This window comes from Tiliqua scincoides, chromosome 4, assembly GCF_035046505.1.
Source record: "Tiliqua scincoides isolate rTilSci1 chromosome 4, rTilSci1.hap2, whole genome shotgun sequence".
In the NCBI taxonomy this organism is placed as follows: Eukaryota; Metazoa; Chordata; class Lepidosauria; order Squamata; family Scincidae; genus Tiliqua; species Tiliqua scincoides.
The window spans coordinates 158,943,749-158,963,992 of NC_089824.1; the positions used below are offsets into that span (position 1 = coordinate 158,943,749).

General features: G+C 40.8%; 1 protein-coding gene across 5 annotated transcripts in view; it reads left to right on the top strand.

Annotated features, from left to right (window-relative positions):
• Positions 1-20,244, top strand: part of BEND5 (BEN domain containing 5) — a 1,022,542-nt gene that overhangs the window by 576,111 nt on the left and 426,187 nt on the right. For 3 of the 5 annotated variants that reach the window (XM_066625825.1, XM_066625829.1, XM_066625827.1), the window contains exon 2: positions 12,837-12,970. The exons of 1 other annotated variant lie outside the window; for it this stretch is intronic. In XM_066625825.1, coding sequence (XP_066481922.1) covers positions 12,837-12,970 — 134 coding nt within the window. Of the gene's footprint in view, positions 1-12,836; positions 12,971-15,198; positions 15,296-20,244 lie in introns of those variants that run through there. One more of the 5 variants, XM_066625826.1, reaches the window with a different exon arrangement.

Consider the following 20,244-nt stretch of genomic DNA (forward strand, 5'->3'; position numbering starts at 1 on the left):
AGGTACCGAACCCATGGATAAGGAGGGCCCACTGTGTCTGTCTTCATTACAGAAGATATTGGGCATATGCCTGTGCCTGAACAAATCTCAGGGAGGGAGTTTGATGAACTGAGCCAAATAGAAGTGACAAGGGATGAGATCTAGAGCAGGGGTGTTAAACTTGTTTTTCACAGTGGGTTGATTAGCATTCATGGTGCCTGCTGAGGGCTGGAAGTGATGTCATTAAGCTGATGATGACCAGAAATAAGCTCATTGTCCTTGTGTAGAAATTCATTAGCAACAAATGACAGAAGATATGCAATCTTTATCATGGTTTCAAGATATGGGAGAGTCCAATTATCACATTGGCCACTCTTTCACCAGTGCTGCTTCTGCTGTGGCGTCACTTTGCAGCCCAGCATCTGAGAGTGGTCTGCAAAGTAATGCCATGACAGAAACAGCCCACTGAAAGGCGGCATTCATGTAAATTGGGCTCTCTCAGCATCTTGACAGTAATATCCTCTCTCTCTTGGTTGGCCCCTTCTCCTATAGTGTTCCTTGCCTTCTGAATACTCCTTCCATCTCTCCATCCCAGAGCCTCAGCAGAAGCAGCACTGCTAAAAAAGCAATGATAGGAGTACCAATTTATCATGCGGGCTGGGTAAAGAGCCCCCGTGGGCCTTATGTTTGACATCTCTGTTCTAGAGCATATGGGCAAATTAAAAATGAGGAAATCACTGGGTCCAGATGACTGCCACTGATTGGCAGGAGTCTAATGATAGACTACTTCACAGAGTACAATTATTTTATGGAATGCATTTCCACAAGATATGGTTATAGACTCTAGTTTGGATGGCTTTAAAAAAGGATTGGGCAGATTCATGGAGGACAGGTCTGTCAGTTACTATTAGTCATTATGGCTATATGTTACCACCACATTCATAGCACTTGTCTGAATATCTCTGAATACCAATTACAGGGTAGTGGGAGAGAAGTATGCCTTTCTCTTGTGCTTATGGGCTTTCTACAAGCAACTGGTGGACCACTGCGGGAAAAGGGATGTTGGACTAGGTGCGTCTTCAGGCTGATACAGCAGGGCTTAACTTATATCATGGAGTAAATTTCATATGTGTTTGAAACTACTATGCCTTGTCACACAAGTGTTTCTGAGGTGGCTTATAAATAAAATAATAAAGTAATTCAATTTTTAAAAAAATGATCTTATACACAATAAAACAGTGGAACATGGTGATTTAAAATGATACCAAACTGCTGTTAAAAATGTCTGGGGAAATAAAAAGATCTTCATACAATGCTGGTATGTCATCAAAGTAAATGCCAGACAAGCCTCCCTAGATAGAGTGTTATAAAGAGGGGAAAGCACCAGTGGGAATGTCCTCTACAGCAGTGGTTCTCACACATTTAGCACCAGGACCCATTTTTAGAATGAGAATCTGTCGATCCACCAGAAGTGACATCATCAAGCAGGAATTTTTTTTTTAATTTTAACCATCCTAGGCTGCAGTTCTACCCTCACTTACCCAGGAGTAAGTCCCATTTACTATCATTGTTAAAAGAATATACATACATGGTATATAATGGGGATCCACCTGAAATTGGTTCGTGACCCACCGTGGTTTGAGAAACACTGCTCTACAGATCTAACACTTAGTGAGTGGCTTTATGTTCTTGTATGTGAGAGCAAAAAATATTGCTTCCATTTTCTTCAAGTCATCTTGAAAACCCTACCCTTTTCATTTGTAATATTTTGATTTGAGTATCTTATTTCTCACAGATATATTTATTTAAGATAGTGGACCCCCTGAATTATTCTGAAAATTGCTGTGAGCCAGTGGAAAGTAGCATAATATAAATCAAACAAAAAGTATTTGTGGTAGACACATTTAAGAAAACAAAAAAACCTCAGATTGCAGGATTATTTATAAAACCAGTAAAATAAAAATTCCCAAAAATGTGTGTGAAATGCAAAGCTAGTATCACATTATCAGACAGCAAATGAAGCCGTTGCTTGTTCAAGAACTCCTGCTACAGATGGTATATTCATATGCTGATACAACACACTTAGTCACAAAGTTCAGTCAATGCATAATAAATGATAGTTGTCAGCCAAGGTATCAGTTCCTGATAGTGTAAGTTTAAACAGGGTAGCCCACTATAAAGTTTTTACTGGTGAACTGTAGGTCAAACATGGCTGTAATTTTCCCTATAGTTGTGACTCTGATACCAAGCTGCACAACTGCCAAAGGAAAAATGCCCTTCGGTAGTAATAGTGTGTTAATTGTAATTTGTTCTCTATTTCCAAAATGTAGGCAACCCTGTGGTGACATTTATGACAAGGAGATAGTTCCATGCTGAATACTGTCAGGGTTGCTGCATGCAGTTTATGCTTTATGAAAGCTTCCCTTTTTCTGTTGGCTTGAGGCAATTCTTTCTTGCCCCAGGTGACTGTATAGCTCCAAACATGAAGTAGGGGTATAAGAATTTTCTGTATGAAGTTTTCTCATTATTGGAATGATGACTTTATACAAAGAATGTCTGTTTTGTGAAAGACCTTGCTATTCTCATAATCCCCAGACGTGTGCTCAGCAGAAGCTAAAAGAACTAGTGATATGAAATTTGCCACATAGGTAAGGATGTTAACAATGATAGTTAGGCAAGATACGGCTTTCTTGGAATAAGACTTGTCAACCCACCCTTCATTCATTATCTTGCTCTACATTTATTGATGTTACAGATTGCAGAGGTTATCCTTTTCCCCAGCATCCTGCCCTTATTCTGTGAGATGAAAAATTAGAGTTGAAACTGCTTATAGCATAGTACAAGGATGCCCAAACCCTGGCCCTGGGGCCATTTGTGGCCCTCGAGGAGTCCCAATGTGGCCTTCAGGGAGCCCCCAGTCTCCAATGAGCCTCTGGCCCTGCAGAGACTTGCTGGAGCCCGCACTGGCCCGACGCAACTGCTCTCAGCATGAGGGCGACTGTTTGACCTCTCACGTGAGCTGTGGGATGAGGGCTCCCTTCACTGCTTGCTGTTTCACGTCTGTGATGCAGTAGCTGCAGCAAAGGAAATTTCAGCCTTGCTTTGTGCAAGGCCTTTTATAGGCCTTGAGCTATTGCAAGACCGTCATTCAGTCATATAAGTTCATCTTTAATATATTCATTTATGTAAATATATTCAAATTTGAAATGTAAATTAATTCGTTTTTCCCCGGCCCCCAACACAGTGTAAGAGAGATGAGGTGGCCCTCCTGCCAAAAACTTTGGACACCCCTGGCATAGTATAATGGTGGCTTCAGTGTGTGTGTTTGTATTTTGACTTCTGACTGGTTGTGATTCCTTGATAGGTGTGCAGAGCAGATCATTCCGGTAAACTTATCTGTGGATCTGTGTCACAATGAAATGAGGCATATTTCCAAGTAAATATATATTGTATGGTATTATATCACACATAACAGATTTAGGGCCCAATCCTATGCAATTTTCCAGTGCCGGTGTAGCTGTGCCAGTGGGGCGTGCACTGCATCCTGTGGTGGGGAGGTAGTTTCAGAAACTTCCTCAAGGAATGGGAACATTTGTTCCCTTACCTTGGGGCTGCATTGTGATTGCACTGGTACTGGAAAATTGGATAGGATTGGGCCATTAATTGTTAAATTTTAATGAAATCTAGGTTACGCATACTCCATTTTTTATTTGTAGTACCAATATGTTTGTTGAAATTAACTATACTCTATTGTAATATCCACATCTAGCTTAAATAGGTGAGGTTTAAGATACTTAAATCTAAAAAGTTTACTTTTTTGGATTTCTGTACCCACTGACACTACTTGAAGACACATCTACAATGTAGCCTTAGTTGTGACCATTTCATTCATGTGTTTGTTTATCCTTAATGAAAAATGGTTGATTACCAAACAATCTTAAGTTATAATACATAATTTAGTATGTACATATTAATGCAGCATTGAATCCCTCTCCCTGTCCTTCTGCCACATTTCCATAGGCCAAGATCCACACTTTAACTGCTTGGGAATCCTACTTGGCCAGGATCTTACCTTAACTGCTTAGGAATATAAAACGGGATTTTTTACTTTGAATAGTGGACATCCTATCCCTATCGTTGTAGATTTCTTTTGAAATTCCTCTTGGTTTCAAAGGACACTTACAGTATGGAGACAGAGTGAAGCTGTTTGAGAACACACTTCCAGAACCCTTTCGGATGTTTAGAACTAGCCTTGGGTTATGTACATTTTCCTGGAAGTAAGACCCATTGAATCCAATGGAACTTACTTCTGCTTAGACATGTACAGTTATTTGGATTCTAGTCTACTTTGTAATAAAATCTGAAAATAGATTGTTTTACAGGGATTTATTCATTGGTACATCTAATGTGCAGAATGTGTATTAGCCTCCAAAACTCTCTGGCATCTTCAATTTCTTGCTCCAGAAGAAGGGAAACTGTGGATAAACTTTGAAATTTTGCCCAGTTTTATATCACCTGAACAGTTTTTCCCTAAGGTGTGCAATGTCTGATTAATTTATCAAACGGTGAGAAGCACAATATGCTATTCATATTGAAAATAAAAGCTTATTGACAAAATGAAGTTGGGAAGTGTTAAGGGATGCTCTTCTTGTTTTTGACAGAAATTACTGTAGACCAGTGGTTCTCGGGACTCATTTTTCATGATGACAATCTGTCTGGGACCCAGCCGGAAGTGATGTCATTAACCTGGAAGTGATGTCATACCTGGAAGTGACATTATCGAGCAGGAAAGTGTCATCACTGTGATGCCAGTGCCGGAAGTGATGTCATTAAGCAGGAAGGGACCTCACTTGCAGGTTCTCACCTAGGAACTCATAAACTTCAAATGATAAGAGACAACATTCCAGCATAGTAGTTTTTCCAATTCTCTGTCCCATGCTACCATTGCTACCAAGCATTTCACCTGTAAAATTCAATATACTTCTTGTAATGAGATGTGTGTGAAGGGTGTGCTTGCTTCCGGCTAGTGTTGAACATGGCATTGATATATATTTTGGATATGCCCATCAGTGTTCATGGCATTAGCTGGCAGGCCGGCCGCCTCCTACAGATAGAGCAAAACCAGACGTGTCTGCCCACCTATATGACGGGAGTCTTCTATCTCACCTAGCCCTCTGATCACCCACATGCTCAGTCCACTCACCCCAGTTCCCCATCCTATCTCTCCTAGCCCTGCAGATCACCCACATGCTCAGTCCACTCACAGATCACCCACATGCTCAGTCCACTCACCCCAGTTCCCCCACCCCATCTCTCCTAGCCCTCTGATCACCCACATGCTCAGTCCACTCACCCCAGTTCCCCATCCTATCTCTCCTAGCCCTGCAGATCACCCACATGCTCAGTCCACTCACAGATCACCCACATGCTCAGTCCACTCACCCCAGTTCCCCCCCACCCATTTCTCCTAGCTCTCTGATCACCCACATGCCACTCACCCCAGTTCCCCCACCCCATCTCTTCTAGCCCTCTGATCACCCACATGCTCAGTCCAGTTCCCCCACCCCTCCCTCTCCTGGGTGTCTCAGTGCTTTAGTTTCTGTATAGGAAGAAATACACTTTCTGCATTTTACTGCACATCGAAACTTTCACCAAGTGACCTTCATTATGGAAGGAAGATCCTTTTCTGAGCCCTGAATCCTCCCTCCCAAACTTTGTGCAAGAAGCTTTGCAAAGGAGCCCATCCAAGGCAAGGGGGGGAAAGGGGCAGCTTCAGACTCCCACCTGAAATTCAAGAGACAGGCTCTGCTCTGCCAACACAGCCATGCTCTCTGGAGAAATGAAAGGTGCTGCCTTGCTCTTTTGCACATGCAGCTCTTTTAGACCCCGAGGGAGAGAAGCTTCTCCTATACACAACTGATGCAGGCTTGGAAAATGGCGGTGCCCACTGCCAGAATCCAAGATGGCGCCGCCCAGCTCATTTTGCCAGAATCCAAGGTGGCGTTGTCCAGCTTTTTGTGACCCACCCAAATTCAGATCACAACCCACAGTTTGAGAACCTCTGCTGTAGACACATAATCCAATCCATCTTTAGGAGTTGTTGACTAGGAAAAGAACATAAACCTTTTGCTTACACAAATGTGTTTTCTAAGAAAATGTTTCATGGAGCTCTGTGGAACACTTCAATGTGGATGTTGCTAGTATGTACTTAGTTTCATTTTCCTGAAGTAGCAACTTTCAACAGGCTCACAAATGTTTGGTGTTGACAGTGCAGAATAGGGAAACAAAGGTAAATCAGAGTTTAATGAGGACCATGGTATTCATTAAAAATGAAAAATTCAGAAAAATTCAGTTACACAGAAAAATTCTGTGATCCTTGTTAAAATACAGAAATGATTCTCTGATGATACAAGGATTCTGTAGTCCTTGTTAAAAGACAGAAATGGATCCCTTGGATAGTGACAATGTATCTTGTGGCGGTATACTGAGAATGTACATGCAAAAGATACAGAAAAGCAACAAAGACATCCTGAAATGTGCTGCAGGTGATTGCTGTAAATGCCTAGGCAGGTGTAAGAAGTAGTTAGAAAATAACTTTCTGAACCACATACTTGCTGTAAAGCCCCTTTAGCCCCCATTGTTTTTATATTATTGCTATTTTAACAAAACACCAATGTAAATGCTAGTTTTGAATAATTACATTTTAATTTCCGCATGGAAAAAATGTATAGGAGTCAGCAGATTGAGTTGTCATGTGTATGTAAGAAGTCGGAGATTAAATGATCCAAGCCTTTAGGTTTGAGAGAGAGGAGGAGGGATAGATTTAAATAACAGAGGGAAAATTTAAATTTTACAATAACTAGTTATAGGTCAAGAAATAAGCTGAAAGGGCCAGGTTGTTAGTTATTTACAAGATTAACCACCTTTTTAAAACCTGTATATGAGTTCCATAAAACATAAAAAAAAATTAATATAAATATCAGGAGCAATAGGAGAGCAGCAATGATAAAAATTATAATCCCTTGCAAAAAAACATAGCAAGAAGGAACCAAAAAGACATACAAAATTTTGCAGGAGATGGATAGAGTGGATAGATAGATGCTCTTTTCCCTCTCACTTAACACCAGAATCAGGGAACATCCACCAAAGTTGAGTGTTGGGAGAGTTAGGACAAACAAAAGAAAATATTTCTTTGCCCAGTGTGTAATTAGTCTGTGGAACTCCTTGCTACAGGAAGTAGTGATGGCATCTTACCTAGATGCCTTTAAGAGGGGATTGGAAAATTTTTGGAGGAAAAGTCCATCACGGGTTACAAGTCATGATAGGTATGTGCAAGCTCCTGGTTTTAGAGGTAGAGTGCCAGATGCAGTGGAAGGCACCAGGACGCACGTTGTGTCTTGTTGTCTTGTCTGCTTCCTGAAGCCTTTGATGGGCCACTGTGAGATACAGGAAGTTGGACTAGATGGGCCTTTGACCTGATCCAGCGGGGCTATTTTTATGTTCTTACATAAAAGCTTTGGCTGACAAAGAGGTCTTAACCATCTTACAGAAGGTAGATGGAGCTGATTTACACACACATGAAACAAAACATGCCTGCTTTCTCCAGTGCATTGGCACTTCTACTGTAGTGCCAGTGTCTGCTGCTTTCTTCCTGGCTTTGAGAATAATATGTAGTCAATGGGCAAATGAGAAACACAGGAAATAAATGCATCTCAGGGGTGTACTCTGGGTTAAGATGAGGCTGATTAAATATTGCTCCTATCGTAGCTATTTGAAGAATCTAGAATTCTTTGAATAAATATGTCTAAAAGTTGATTCAGTCATTAACTTCTAAATAAGGTGTTATTTAAGACATGCAGCACCTATAGTGGTGTCTGTTCCCAAGAAGCACTGAAAGTGGCTTTGATTTATTGTGAAGTCCCACTTAAGCTTTCACTTTGCCTGTCTCTTCTTGGCAGAGTGCTTCTGCTTGCTTGCTCTACCAGAATACTTCCAGAAAAAATATTTTCATTTTTCCTTGCTGAAGATGTCAAGGAAATATCATACTGGGTGATTTCTTGTGTGCATGGTAGCTGTGAGTAGATAGGAAGGAAGATGTATAGTAGAAATTTTTTATTAGTGAGTTTTAGGTAAACTAGATTATGGTGGCAATCCAATGCTCCCCTACCAACTTGACTACACACCTTTGGGTAGTCCCGCTTCCTTGAGTCCATGCAGCTAGGTCATGTAGCAGATGGGAGGAGTAGGCAGGAAAGATGCATTTTGTTTGTGAGGAAGCTTTGCCTGAGCAGGGAGTTGCTGCATCCAGGTCCCTTCTGCTGGGAAATGCTCACTCCCCCCTAGTCCTTTTCCTCCTAATCCTAGGGTGGAAGATTCCCCCCCCCTTGGAACCTCCTAATCTGTTGCAGCTGGCCCCCTTTCTGGCAACCACTTTCCCTACTTCAACTTAGGCTGTTTGTTTGACTGATGAGTGGTGTGGTGGGCAGACGGAGCTTGTCCTTTGCTTCTCTCCTATGATGGGTATTTGGGGGGGCTGCCACTACCACTGTTGGTCTGGTGTTTGGCCCCCACGAGAGGAAAGGGGCTACTCTCTACAAGATCTCCCCCTCTCATAGTCTCTGAGATTGCTGTTTCCACCCACCAAAGCTGGCTCCTTCAACCCCTCCTGTGAAGTAAGTTCCATTGAATTCAGTGGGGCTTACTTCTGAGAAGACATGTGCAGATTGCATTTTATATGAATCTTATGTTGTCTGAAAAGAGGTGGTATTCGGTCTAGATGAGATCTGAATATATAGTGAAATTTGGCATCCATTGTAATAAAACATACAGGCATGCCTCAGTATCCATGGGGGTTCTATTCCGGACCCCTTCTCTGCGGATACTGGAAACTGCGAATGCCATGGATACCTGTCTTTGTCCCTCTTCCCGCACAATTTAAACTTACCCAGCCAGTAATTCTTGCTTAAACTAGGTCTCTACGAGCTTTGGAGCTCATAGCAACCTTCAGGCTGCCTCGTGGCAGCCTGGTCACTTCTAAATACAGCCATGAACCACTTAACGACAGGGATTGGGATTATGATCTCTGTTCTCAAGTGGTGTTTGACGCAATTCAGATCCTATGCAGGGAAGGCGATGCTCCACTCCATTCCCCTCCGGAGAAGGGGGGGGGTCATCTGAGAAACGGCCTCTGTGAAACCGGAAGTTGCGTGAGAGATGTGATTTCCCTCAGCTTGAGCCTTGCAGAGGCAGTGCGTGGACATGCACTGCCTCTGGGAGGCTCAGACAACCCTCCAGAGGGGAACCCTCACTTTCAGAGGGTTGGAGTGTGTGCCCCCGTTGACTACATGTGGTTGTCGGTTATGCAATCCCGACATAAGCCGGAATGTTGCAAAGTGGTGTCCATCTAGTGTTTTTTTTTTTTTTTTAATGTCCAGGCTGTCTCCCTTCTCCTTTAAGAACCTTTGACTGGGGTAAGTTCTTAAGCAAGCTGTTAGGTTCATGGGGGGGGGGGGTTATCCCAGCCAAAAAGTTTTCCTTAAAGCAAAAGATCACTAGCAAAGTTTCTTAGCTTCCTGTTAACTTCTGTCTAGTTCAGTGTTTCTCAAACTGTGGGTCAGGACCCAGTAGGTGGGTTGCAGGCCAATTTCAGGTGGGTTCCCATTTCAATATTTTATTTTTAATATATTAGGCTTGATGCTACCATGGTATGTCACTGCATTTGAGGAAATGTTACAGATCTGTACTTTTAACAGGCTATTATGTATATGTTTTTAACAATGATAGTCAATGGGACTTACTCCTGGGTAAGCGTGGGTAGGATTGCAGCCTAGGATGGTTAAAAATTTTCTTGCTTGACGATGTCACTTCTGGTCGTTCCTGATAGATTCTCATTCTACAAAGTGGGTCCTGGTGCTAAAAGTTTAAGAACCACTGATCTAGTTATTTAGAAGTGACTAGGCTGCCAGGAGGCAGCCTGAAGGTCATTATGAGCAGCTGAGCTCATAGTGACCTAGTTCTAGGGAGAATTACTGACTGGGTAAGTTTAAATCTGGGGGGGAGGTGGGGGCTCCCACATCCATGGATAAATTAAACCGCAGATACGGGAACCATGGATATGGGGGCCCCACTGTATATTTTTCCCTGCTATTTTGTTAACCCTAAATTCTGTTAAGAGGTACAGCTAATTTTTAAAACATTTTTTTATTCAAAATAGTGCTTCAACCTTTATTTGTAAGAGTTTGGAAAGTAGTCTAGCCTACTCCTTTGCATGATTTTAGATTGCCCACCTTTAAGTGTTCCTAAGAGATTAGCCTATATCACAGAAGAATGTGTCTTATGGCCATCTGCTGTAGGAATTTAAAAGCACATCACTGCTAAAGTGTCTAGTAGAAGGAATATAGTAAAATACATGCAGGTAATTCAAGATGCTCTATTCTGCTGAGGAAGAATATTCTGCTGAGGTAGAAATGTTTTCCCTTGATTCTTCCTCTAGCAATTTTATTTTTATAAGGATTTCCTCCTGGTCCCAAATATATAATAACCAGGTAATTAGATAATAATATATATACCTTTTTTGTTTCAGGATAATATAGGCAGGTTTGATAATTGCACTACAACACTGAATTTTATTTTTTTTAATTTTTGAGGCTTGTTCAAAGCCACAACCTGAACATCGTTCAAGAGCTCTGTAGAACCTCTTAATTCTGACTGGCTTTTTATGGTCAAAGTTAAACTGATAATGTCAGGGTTTGAAAGGCTTAGTATTAATTATAGTTTCATATTTGTGTGGCTGTTAAAACCCGTTTTTAGAGCTCTGCCCTGGTTTTCTAGGATAGCTGACTAACAGCCCAGTCCTGAGCTCCTGTGGCACACTGATGCGGTGCCACCAAAAAGAGCTGCTGCCGCATCCTGTGTGCCAACAGCAGCTTCTGGCAGCACCTTGGGAGAAGGGGACTTTAGCTTGGGAGAAGGGGAGAAGGGTAAGGGAAGTACCCCCGCAATGGGGCTACTCGATTCAGCCTGCAATGGGGCTACTACTTTTGCCAACCAAAAGGTTAGCGGTGGAGTAAGAGCATTTGTGTCGGGTGCAGAGTCCCACACGAATGCTCTGGATAGCAGAGCTCCACCGGACCTGCCTTCCTCCCTCCCCGCTCCCTTAGCCTGGCATGCCTCCTGCCTGCCCTCTCCCTGCCTCCTGCCTCCCCGGAACACCTCCTCCCCACCTCCCCCCTGCTCCTGCTTTCCACTCTGCAGCTCAGCAGTCCGTGTGACCGCCAAGCGGCAGAGTCCAGGCACCTGCCCAGCGCTGAGCTAGCATGGGTGCTCACCTGGCGGTAAGCCTCACAAATGTGCTTTATGGCAGTAAGCCAGCATGTCAAGCCCAGGATTGGGCTCTAAAACATAAATGAATACCATTAGAAGTTGCCTATATTTCATATAAACAACAACCAAACCACAGTATATTGTGTGATACTGATACTGGAAAGATTCAGTCTCCAATAACTGAACTATTTACAGTAAAAGTTGCAATATCCAGCACTTGATGATCCGGACAGCTTTGTTAACCAGCTCCATGAGTTCACCAGCCCCAACTTCCAGTTTGCAGCCTGCTCAATACATTCTAAGCAGCTCCAAGTGATACTGATAGCTTCGGCAACTGAGGCATTCTAATATCCAGAAAATTAAGATATCTGGCACCCCTTCAATCCCAGAGATGCTGGATATCACAGCTTTTACTGTATTTGAATACATGATGGGCAGCCCTCTTCCCCTGGTTTATTTCTGAATTGGATTTGGTAAAACAAGCTATTTTCCAGTGAATCTGGGAATTCCAAGTGCAGTTCTGCTTCTTTTGTGCTCCTGATGCCATGATTAGAAATGTGGCAGGTCTGAATCACTCTCTCCAAACCTCTACTTGTCAGCTGCAGCAATGACATAGACTGCTGCTTCTTTGAGTAATGTTGGTGGCAGGGAGAAAGGAAGATCTTTCTCTCTTCCTTTAACTCTTGGAAAGCTGCTCGAAATACTAGAGAGGTAGTTTTCCTTGCATACCTGGGAAACCACATTTTTCAGTGTTTTTGGTGCCTAAGAAGCGGAAATGGTATTTCAGGTGCCAGGGTGAAAGGGAGAAAGACTTCCCTCCCTGCTGTTGCCTCAACCATAACCAAATTAGTGGGTTGGAGGGCTAATTTCTGACTTGGATTTCTGACTTGGATTTCAGTTTAGGATGTACAACAGTTATTGGGGAAATAATCCCTTGTGCTGGAATAGTGACATGCTTTACAAGCGTGCCAAATTCATTTTCCAGATTTTGTTGTTATGACATTCAGCAACACCAGTAATGCAAGTTCTTGTTCTATCCAGAATTTGACATGAGGCTTGTTCCAGTAGAAGTAGATGTTTAAACAGCAGTAGTCTTGATTTTGTAGACAGCGTTCTGAATTCACATGCCTGCTTTTGTTTGTTTCTTAAAATACTGTTATAGTGCCTTTCAACCTGATTTAGGCCCAAGGAAGCTAAACAAATACTTTTCTTTGTTTTGTGTTGTTGAAGACTTGATCATTTTTGTTAGACATTATGCAGTTTTCAACTTGTGTACTTTTGAAAAAATACAAACTTGCATTTGTATGTTTTTTCCATCTTGGAGAAGCCGAAACTTTAAAATATATGCCATTGCATGTGGCGCTCTTAATCACTGTGTTAATGTCTAGAGTCTGTGGGGCAGTTGAGTTTCATTTATCGCACACTAAAGTGAATTGAGCATGGGAATCTTTTTAAGTGGTCTGGCCTCAGTTCAAATGCTGCATGACTATCAGTTTGATTAATGTGACCAATTATATTTTTGTGTAAATTTACAGAAGATAAAACTGACCTTGAAAACAGCGTGATGCAGAAGAAAATTAAAATCCCCAAACTCTCTCTCAATCATCTAGAAGAAATAGGGGAAATTGCAGATTATGGGGATGAAGATGTGGAACTTAGACATTGTAAGGTATTGAAGTCTTGTTTGTTTGTCTTTTCCTTTTATTCTTTAGTTTTGGAAGTGCTTGACTGTACAACAAATGCTCATATTAGAATTCCAGATTTGCTGTCAGATGAAAACATAACAGGAATTTGGAATTGATGGGAGTGGAAATGTGATAGCAATTCAGGGTTTGCTTTACATATCATATTTTCTAAGATTGCAGTCCTAAACACACCTGAGAGTAAGTCCATTGAACTGAAGTATGATTTCTTTCTAAGTAGACATGCTTGGGATTGTGCTGTAAATGCAGTTATTCTGTATATAAAATACTAATTTTGTAGTTGTTGAATATTGTTTCTCTTTTGGCCAGAGTACTCAAAAGAAGAAAAATGTTGTAGGTCTTTTGCAGTCAGAGTTTAATTTTAAAAGCATACTTTCATGGTGCCCTTTACCAGGCTGGTCCAGTGGCTTGTTTTTTATTTTCTATTTTCAAGCATTGCCAATATAGCAGTGTACTAGCATTTTCTAAGAATGGTACGTGTTCAATATTTAGTACTCAAGTATATATAATCCATAAGTTATATAGCCAGAGAGGCCCTTAAACATTTTTAATGTTTTGCAGATTTTGTTTTTTCCAATGAAAAAGTGCAGAAAGTGATGTTATGCATTTTTATTCCAAGGGCACGTTTTTATAAATTATAATCATTTTAAAAGTATACTAGGTAGATGTTGTAGGTGGTATAGTGTTAGCAGATGATGCCACACAGCCCAATCCTATCCACACTTTCCTAGAAGTAAGCCCCATTGACTCTAAAGGGACTTACTTCTGAGTAGGTATGCATAGGATTGGGCTGACAGTCTTTACATAGTCAGGTATGTGTTAGAAAATGATTTTACTTTGTCACGGATTTTTTTTTCTACAAAAGTGGTGTCGTATTTTTATTCCATTATCTCAGAAAAATCACACCTATACATAGGATTAAAACCTGTCTTTAGCCTGCATGTTTTGTAGAAAGTTGTTTGAAAGGTTGTATTTTGCACAGCCAAAAAATTTCAAGGATTCTATTGACTAAAAAAATTGTACCGAAACTTCATGACCCTTCAGGAAAGGGCTATGCCTTTATTTGTGCTAAGCTTTGAAAAGCTGAGTTTAAGCTGATATATGCAAGAAGTAAAACCTTAGTAAAGCCATGGTAATACAAAAGGAATCTTCTCTGCTGTCAATTTAATATTTTATGTCACATGCAGTTTTATATATAGAGATGCTGCCTCTTTATCCACACATTCAGGACCTGCAGTTTTACCACATCGAGGGTCCCGAACCCACAGATTTGCCCCACCTGTTGTCCTCTGATCATGATTGGAGCTGTGTTCCGGTCACATTCGGAGGCTCTTCTGAGGGCCAGGGACACTGTGCGTGGCCTCCCCGACCCTCAGGAGGCATTCTGAAGCCTCTGGAAGGCCAAAAATTGGCACTTCAGATTTCCATCTGAAAACCAGAAGTGCTGATTTTTGGCCTTCTGGAGGCCACGGAAGGGCCTCGTGAGGGTCGAGGAGGCTGTACACAGCCTCCCCAGCCCTCAGAATGACCTCTAAATGCAATTGCAGGATAGTTGCTGCAATCTGTGGATTTTGTTATCTGCGGGGGGCAGGGAGGTCTGGGAACAGATCCGCCATGGATACTGAAGCACCACTTGTACATCTGAGCTTGTAACCAGGGTGTTTAATGGACAAAACAAGGGAAAGAATGCAGACAAGCACACTCCAATCATGGGATCATCGCATAGTCTTGTGGTATTAGACTTATTTCTCCATTGGTAGACAGGAAATAAAGTACTTCACAGACTTAGAGAAACATGTTGTAAACAAAGTATTGCTGTGGATCATATTATGCATACTTTTCCTACATGATTGGTGTAAACAGGAAGCATGTGTTCATCGTTTTTAGTTTCACCACCTGGGTGCTGTTGAGATTTTTCTGTGATGGAGTGGATTTAGGTAGCATACTCTTCTGATCTTGGGATAAAGTTCTTAGAAATTTGTTTTCAAGTTTTTGGACAGGATGCCTTTTTTAAAAAGAATGCCTTAAAAATGGATGTTTGCAAGCTGCTGGTCTAAGAGTACGTGCCTATATCTTTTTGCCCAATTTGTTAGCAAGAAGTCTTGAAATAACTGAAAGAGAGCCACCATATAATGAAATAATTAATGCAAATAGTGCAATGTGTGTATAACATATGCATCTTTTTTTGTTTCAGATTTCACTTATGGACAAAATTTTTCATGGAGCCTAGAGTTTTGGCTCATCAGCTGCATAGTATACACCAAAAGTCCCCAAAATTATCCTGCTATCAGGTACTGTGCAATAATTAGCCATGTCTCTACTGAGGCCATGTTTTTGAGGTAAAAAAATTACCTTCCTCCTCCCCCACATATCAGTACTATTAGTCGTGATTCCTTATGTACCCCATTTCTACTTCAAGAAAAGTAGATGGGGTAAAAAAAATATAATATGCATCTTTTACAGTGATGATTGCATGTGATTTTATGGGGAAAATAACATTATTTGGCTTAGTGGCAACATGATAGAGAAACACCATGTATGAGGATACCAGGTACAAAAATAGTTAACTGGCATATAGGTTGTGCTTTAATGTTTTGGTGTAAGTGACAAGAAAACAGTAATAGGCAGAAATCTGAAAAAGTTAATTCCATGTAATCACCGCAGCATTCAATCAACGGATAACTTGGTTAAGTGTGTGTCTGTGTGTGTGTTGGTTGTATTGAGCTTTTACATGAGACACCCTGCCCCATATCTCCCTTCCAATGAGCTAATAAGTCTACACTTAGATTGTAATCCTGTACACACTTTCCTGGGAGTAGGGCCTATTGAACACAATGGGATTTTGCTGTTAGTTACCTTTGGCAATGCTGCAGAAATATTATTTATTATGAATACTTATAAACTACTTTTCAACAAAAACGTTCATTGGTTACTTAGTTAAATACAGGTCTGCATTGCTTACTGATGTTCCAACTAGTGATGGACTGCATATATGGTCGGTGTTCTGCCAGCCTGGAACCCTCTCTGCTCCAAGAGTGCTCTGAAAACTACCCTGCCTTCGCCACTCACAAACCTAAAATACTGCTTCATGGCTACTCCACTGCGCATCTGGAAGTGCTGGCTTCAACAGCCGAAATTTGTGACAGCAGGCATTGTGCAGGGTCAGCTGATGGGATGAAAGTCCTGCTTGTTACCAGCCCATCAGCTGACCCTGTGCAATGCCTGCTGGTCTGATTTCTGGCCAATGGAACAACCAAAACTTTCGGGTGCGCAGTGGAGCAGCCTTTCAGGCTTGCGGGCAGCAGAGGTGGGGCGGTTTTTGGAGTAGAGAGGCTCCCCTGCTCATTTGTGTAATGACACTGTTGGTTAACGACGGGCCTTGGGGAACATATCCCCGTTGTTAACCGATGCATACATGTAAATTGTTTTCTGTCCCAAAAGAAATTGCAGTTCAAAAAGATGCAGAAGCAGTGCCAGGAAAGAGCCTCAAGAAAAGATGCTATGCTGAGGTAAATATGGACATTTGTTCTCCACTTGCTAAATATAAGAGGCCACAACTTCTAAAAGTTCCTTTTTGCCCAGTGTTTGCTATTCTCTTTAAGATACATTTAAACTTCCTTCCCCTAGACTTAGACCAACCTACACAAAGCCAGTTTCATCAGACTCATCTCATTCTGAATTATGGGATTTAGGTATTTCCTTGTCAGTGCTCTCATGCTTCCCACAGCTACACAAGCCTAGGTAGGACAGACCAATAGTAATGTATCAGTGCTTGACAGCTAATTTGTTTATTGCTGCTGTGCCATGCTTTCAGTATACTGTCAGGTGCTGTACATCTATTCACCCAGGTGATACAAGTCCATTTTCTTGTAAATGCCAACTATAGCCAGCGAAGGAATGAATATTAATCCTTCTGTTCCCAGTGCTTCATTATAACAACCTGGTCATTTTTTCTGTGGTGTTATAGAACATCATGCTTGAATAGCATGATCTTGGGAAATGAAAGTGTTAGGCCAGAACAGCATTTATTAAACTGTTCAGAGCTTTTGATTTAATTGTGAACCTGATTATCCAGATAATAGGCAGCATTCCTTCATGAGATCCAGTCTAAATTGTGCAGCATTTTAATGTTAACAGGATAATGCCCAAATCACTATCTTCCCTTGATTCTTATTTACTGCTTTGTCAGCTAGTTATTTGATTTTTCTCTGTAAACCGCTTTGTGAACTTTTAGTTGAAAAGCGGTATATAAATACTGTTAATAATAATAATAATAAACCGGGTTTGCTAAAAAGTGGAATCCCTTTCTCCATTCTTCTGTAGTTTGGCAAAGCATAGGGTTTTCTCATTGCTAACAATATTGCATACCAAATTCAAGAGTGACAGGTCAAAATTAAAGCAGAGGCTTTTCTCTTTAGCTAGTATCCAATCATTCAGATGGATCTTATGAATTGTCTGCTCTCAATTAATTCTGTGGCTTCTTTTCACTATCCAAAGTGCCCACCATACTAGTTCTCATTCATTACTATAATTTGCTTGATTTACAGTTATTACATCTTTGTTGTAGATTTTTGTTTTCTTTATTTGATGTATCAATTTGTAGTTATTTTGCTAATGTCTGTATTTAAGCTATGCTGTGTTTTTGTTTGGAAATATTTAATATTTAATCCTTATAATTTTTTTTAACTAAGCCATAAGGGGCATGACCGATATGAGTGGATTATGTTTTTTTCCAAATAAGTGGTTTTCAGAAGTGTGCTGCACCTAAAGCAGTTTACATCGTGTTTGTCATGGGCACATCTTGGTTTTATTCTTGCCACCATACAGAAGCCTTTTCCACTGAATTTTCTGCACCCATTTTCTGCATCTGCAACAAAGCACATGGTTTGCTGCACTGTTGCATATTCTTTATGCTGATTGCAGGATACCTTTGTGCAAAAACACAAATGGTTGTATTTATACTTTGCTGAAGATTAGTAACCCTGTCAGTTAATTGTGTCTACATACTTTCTGAGTATAGAAAGGAGGAACATTTTTTGTTGTTTGCTAAAAACCATGCTGTCAAAGATTGTTCTTTTCTGTGAAATTATCTACAAGAAAATAAAATAAAACCAGAAGTTCACTTGTTGGGATTTACCAGAGTACCCTGGGTCAGTGTGACTGGGAACTCTGCCTGATGCCGCTGTCTTGTGTCTGCAGCTCCCACTTTGGCTGCAGAATGTCCGGGGGGGGGGGGGAGCTCTGTTGTGTGTTTTTCATGTTCCATTTTTATTTAATGGGGCCACACAAATGTTTGATCTCCTTCACTTGCATGGTCCTTATAAATAACTCCAGAAGTCCTCTACTTCTGTGTGATAGAGCACGGTAAAGAAATGGATGATCCATTTCCCGTTCATGTCAGTGGGAAGTGGATCAGTGTGCTTGCTTTTGTGGCATGCTGGAAGCCGGTGATGGCAAATTTGGGGTGAAGGGAACTCTGCCTCCCCTTGCCCTGCCTGCCATCCTCTGCTGACTCAAGCCACATCAGGTTGCCTCATTGCTGGGCCAACCTCGAGATAATCCACAGGTCATTAGCATGAGGGGCTGCAACTATTCTCAAAAACAGTGTTGCTCTCAAATTCTTCCACTATGACCTGTTGGAAGGTTTGAGAAGGATGCAGTGTAAAATAATATATTATTCTAGTCAAGATATGTTTTATTTGATTTGATTGTTGGAAGTTTGTAACTACAGCTTCTTATTTGGAGAGACTGACTTCAATCAGTGCAATTTCACTTTTCAGCAGAATGTAAATAATTTGTATCTCCAGCTGTGCCAACATCTGAACTTAAAATACACCAGACCATCTTGAAGCTACTGAAGGAACCAATCATGTTTTTGTAATGGACAAAAATGTTCATTATAGCCTGTGTTTTTTTTCCTGAATGAATGCACTGTTAAGGTCTTTCCATTTGCATTCAGTTAGAGCCCTATCTATTATCACCTAATTTGATGCTATCTGCCTCATTATGGAGCTTCCTCTTATTATGACAAGAACCACAGGTGGAGACAGGAGAATCCTTGTAGAGCTTATCTTTAAAGTCTGCAGACTCCTGAATGTTCTTAGGAGTACCTTTTCTTGCCAGGGTGAGAGATAAGAGAGAAAAGTTCTCAAAATTATATGAGAAATATAATTTTCTAAGCTTACTGGTCCAATTCAGTGAATCAGGAAGGACAGAAAATAACAATTATCTGATTCAAGACCATCCAGGACTTAAGGATGATGACCCTCCATATCACTAGTTCTCCTCTCTCACCTTTCACAAGCATACATTTACTGTGAGGGGAGCTACTGGCAGGGAGAGTTGGCTGTCAGTGTTTGGAGTCCCACTACAAGTTAGGCCCATGCTTCTGAGGTGATTGGGCTCAGCTCATAATGGGCCATAGGTTTCCAGAATTCACTGTTTAGTTTGACCATTTCTTAAGTATGATGGTGACCTGGTTTACCCAATTGTAGGACAAGAACCCCAGCATCAGGAAGTGAACATTCTTAAATCACCATCACCAATTTTGGGTAACAACTTCTCACCCATTCAAGGTATTGCATCTGAATTTTTTAACAGGTACATCTAAAAGTGACTTATAGGTTTGACATTCACCAAACAGTACTATTGAACATTTGGTATCAGTGACTGTCTCTTGGTTGATGTTGTGTTAAGATTATTTGTTTAAATTCAAACTGATCAACTGTATTAGAGGTTTCTTCTTTCCATACTAGAACTCAGTCTTGATCATGATGATGATGTAAAGGACAGTAAATCTTGAAATAATTACTTTGAAGACCTGTATAACAATGTGCTCATCCAAGAACTGTGCATGAACAATCACTGAAAATTTGTATAAAAGTATACACTGGTTCAGTTATTAATAGAGGTGTGCCGTCTCCAAATGTATTTAACAATTTGATAGAACTGAAACATGACATTGATGTACTCCTCTAAGCATTAAATTTTGTACTTGATATATTTTGTTGCAAATTTAATTTTAATTTACATTGAAACATTAATTATGACCTGTCTGCAGATTATGTTGGTATTTTTATATGTACTTATATATGCTCTTTCTCTATAGTGTTGCCACTCAGCCAAATCTTGTTTTCCTATGAAAACACAACCCAGTTGCCATTATTTTAAATTATTGTAACTAACAAAACATGCATTTGGTTCCCCACTGCTTTTTATGGAGTTGAAATGGGGTACATAT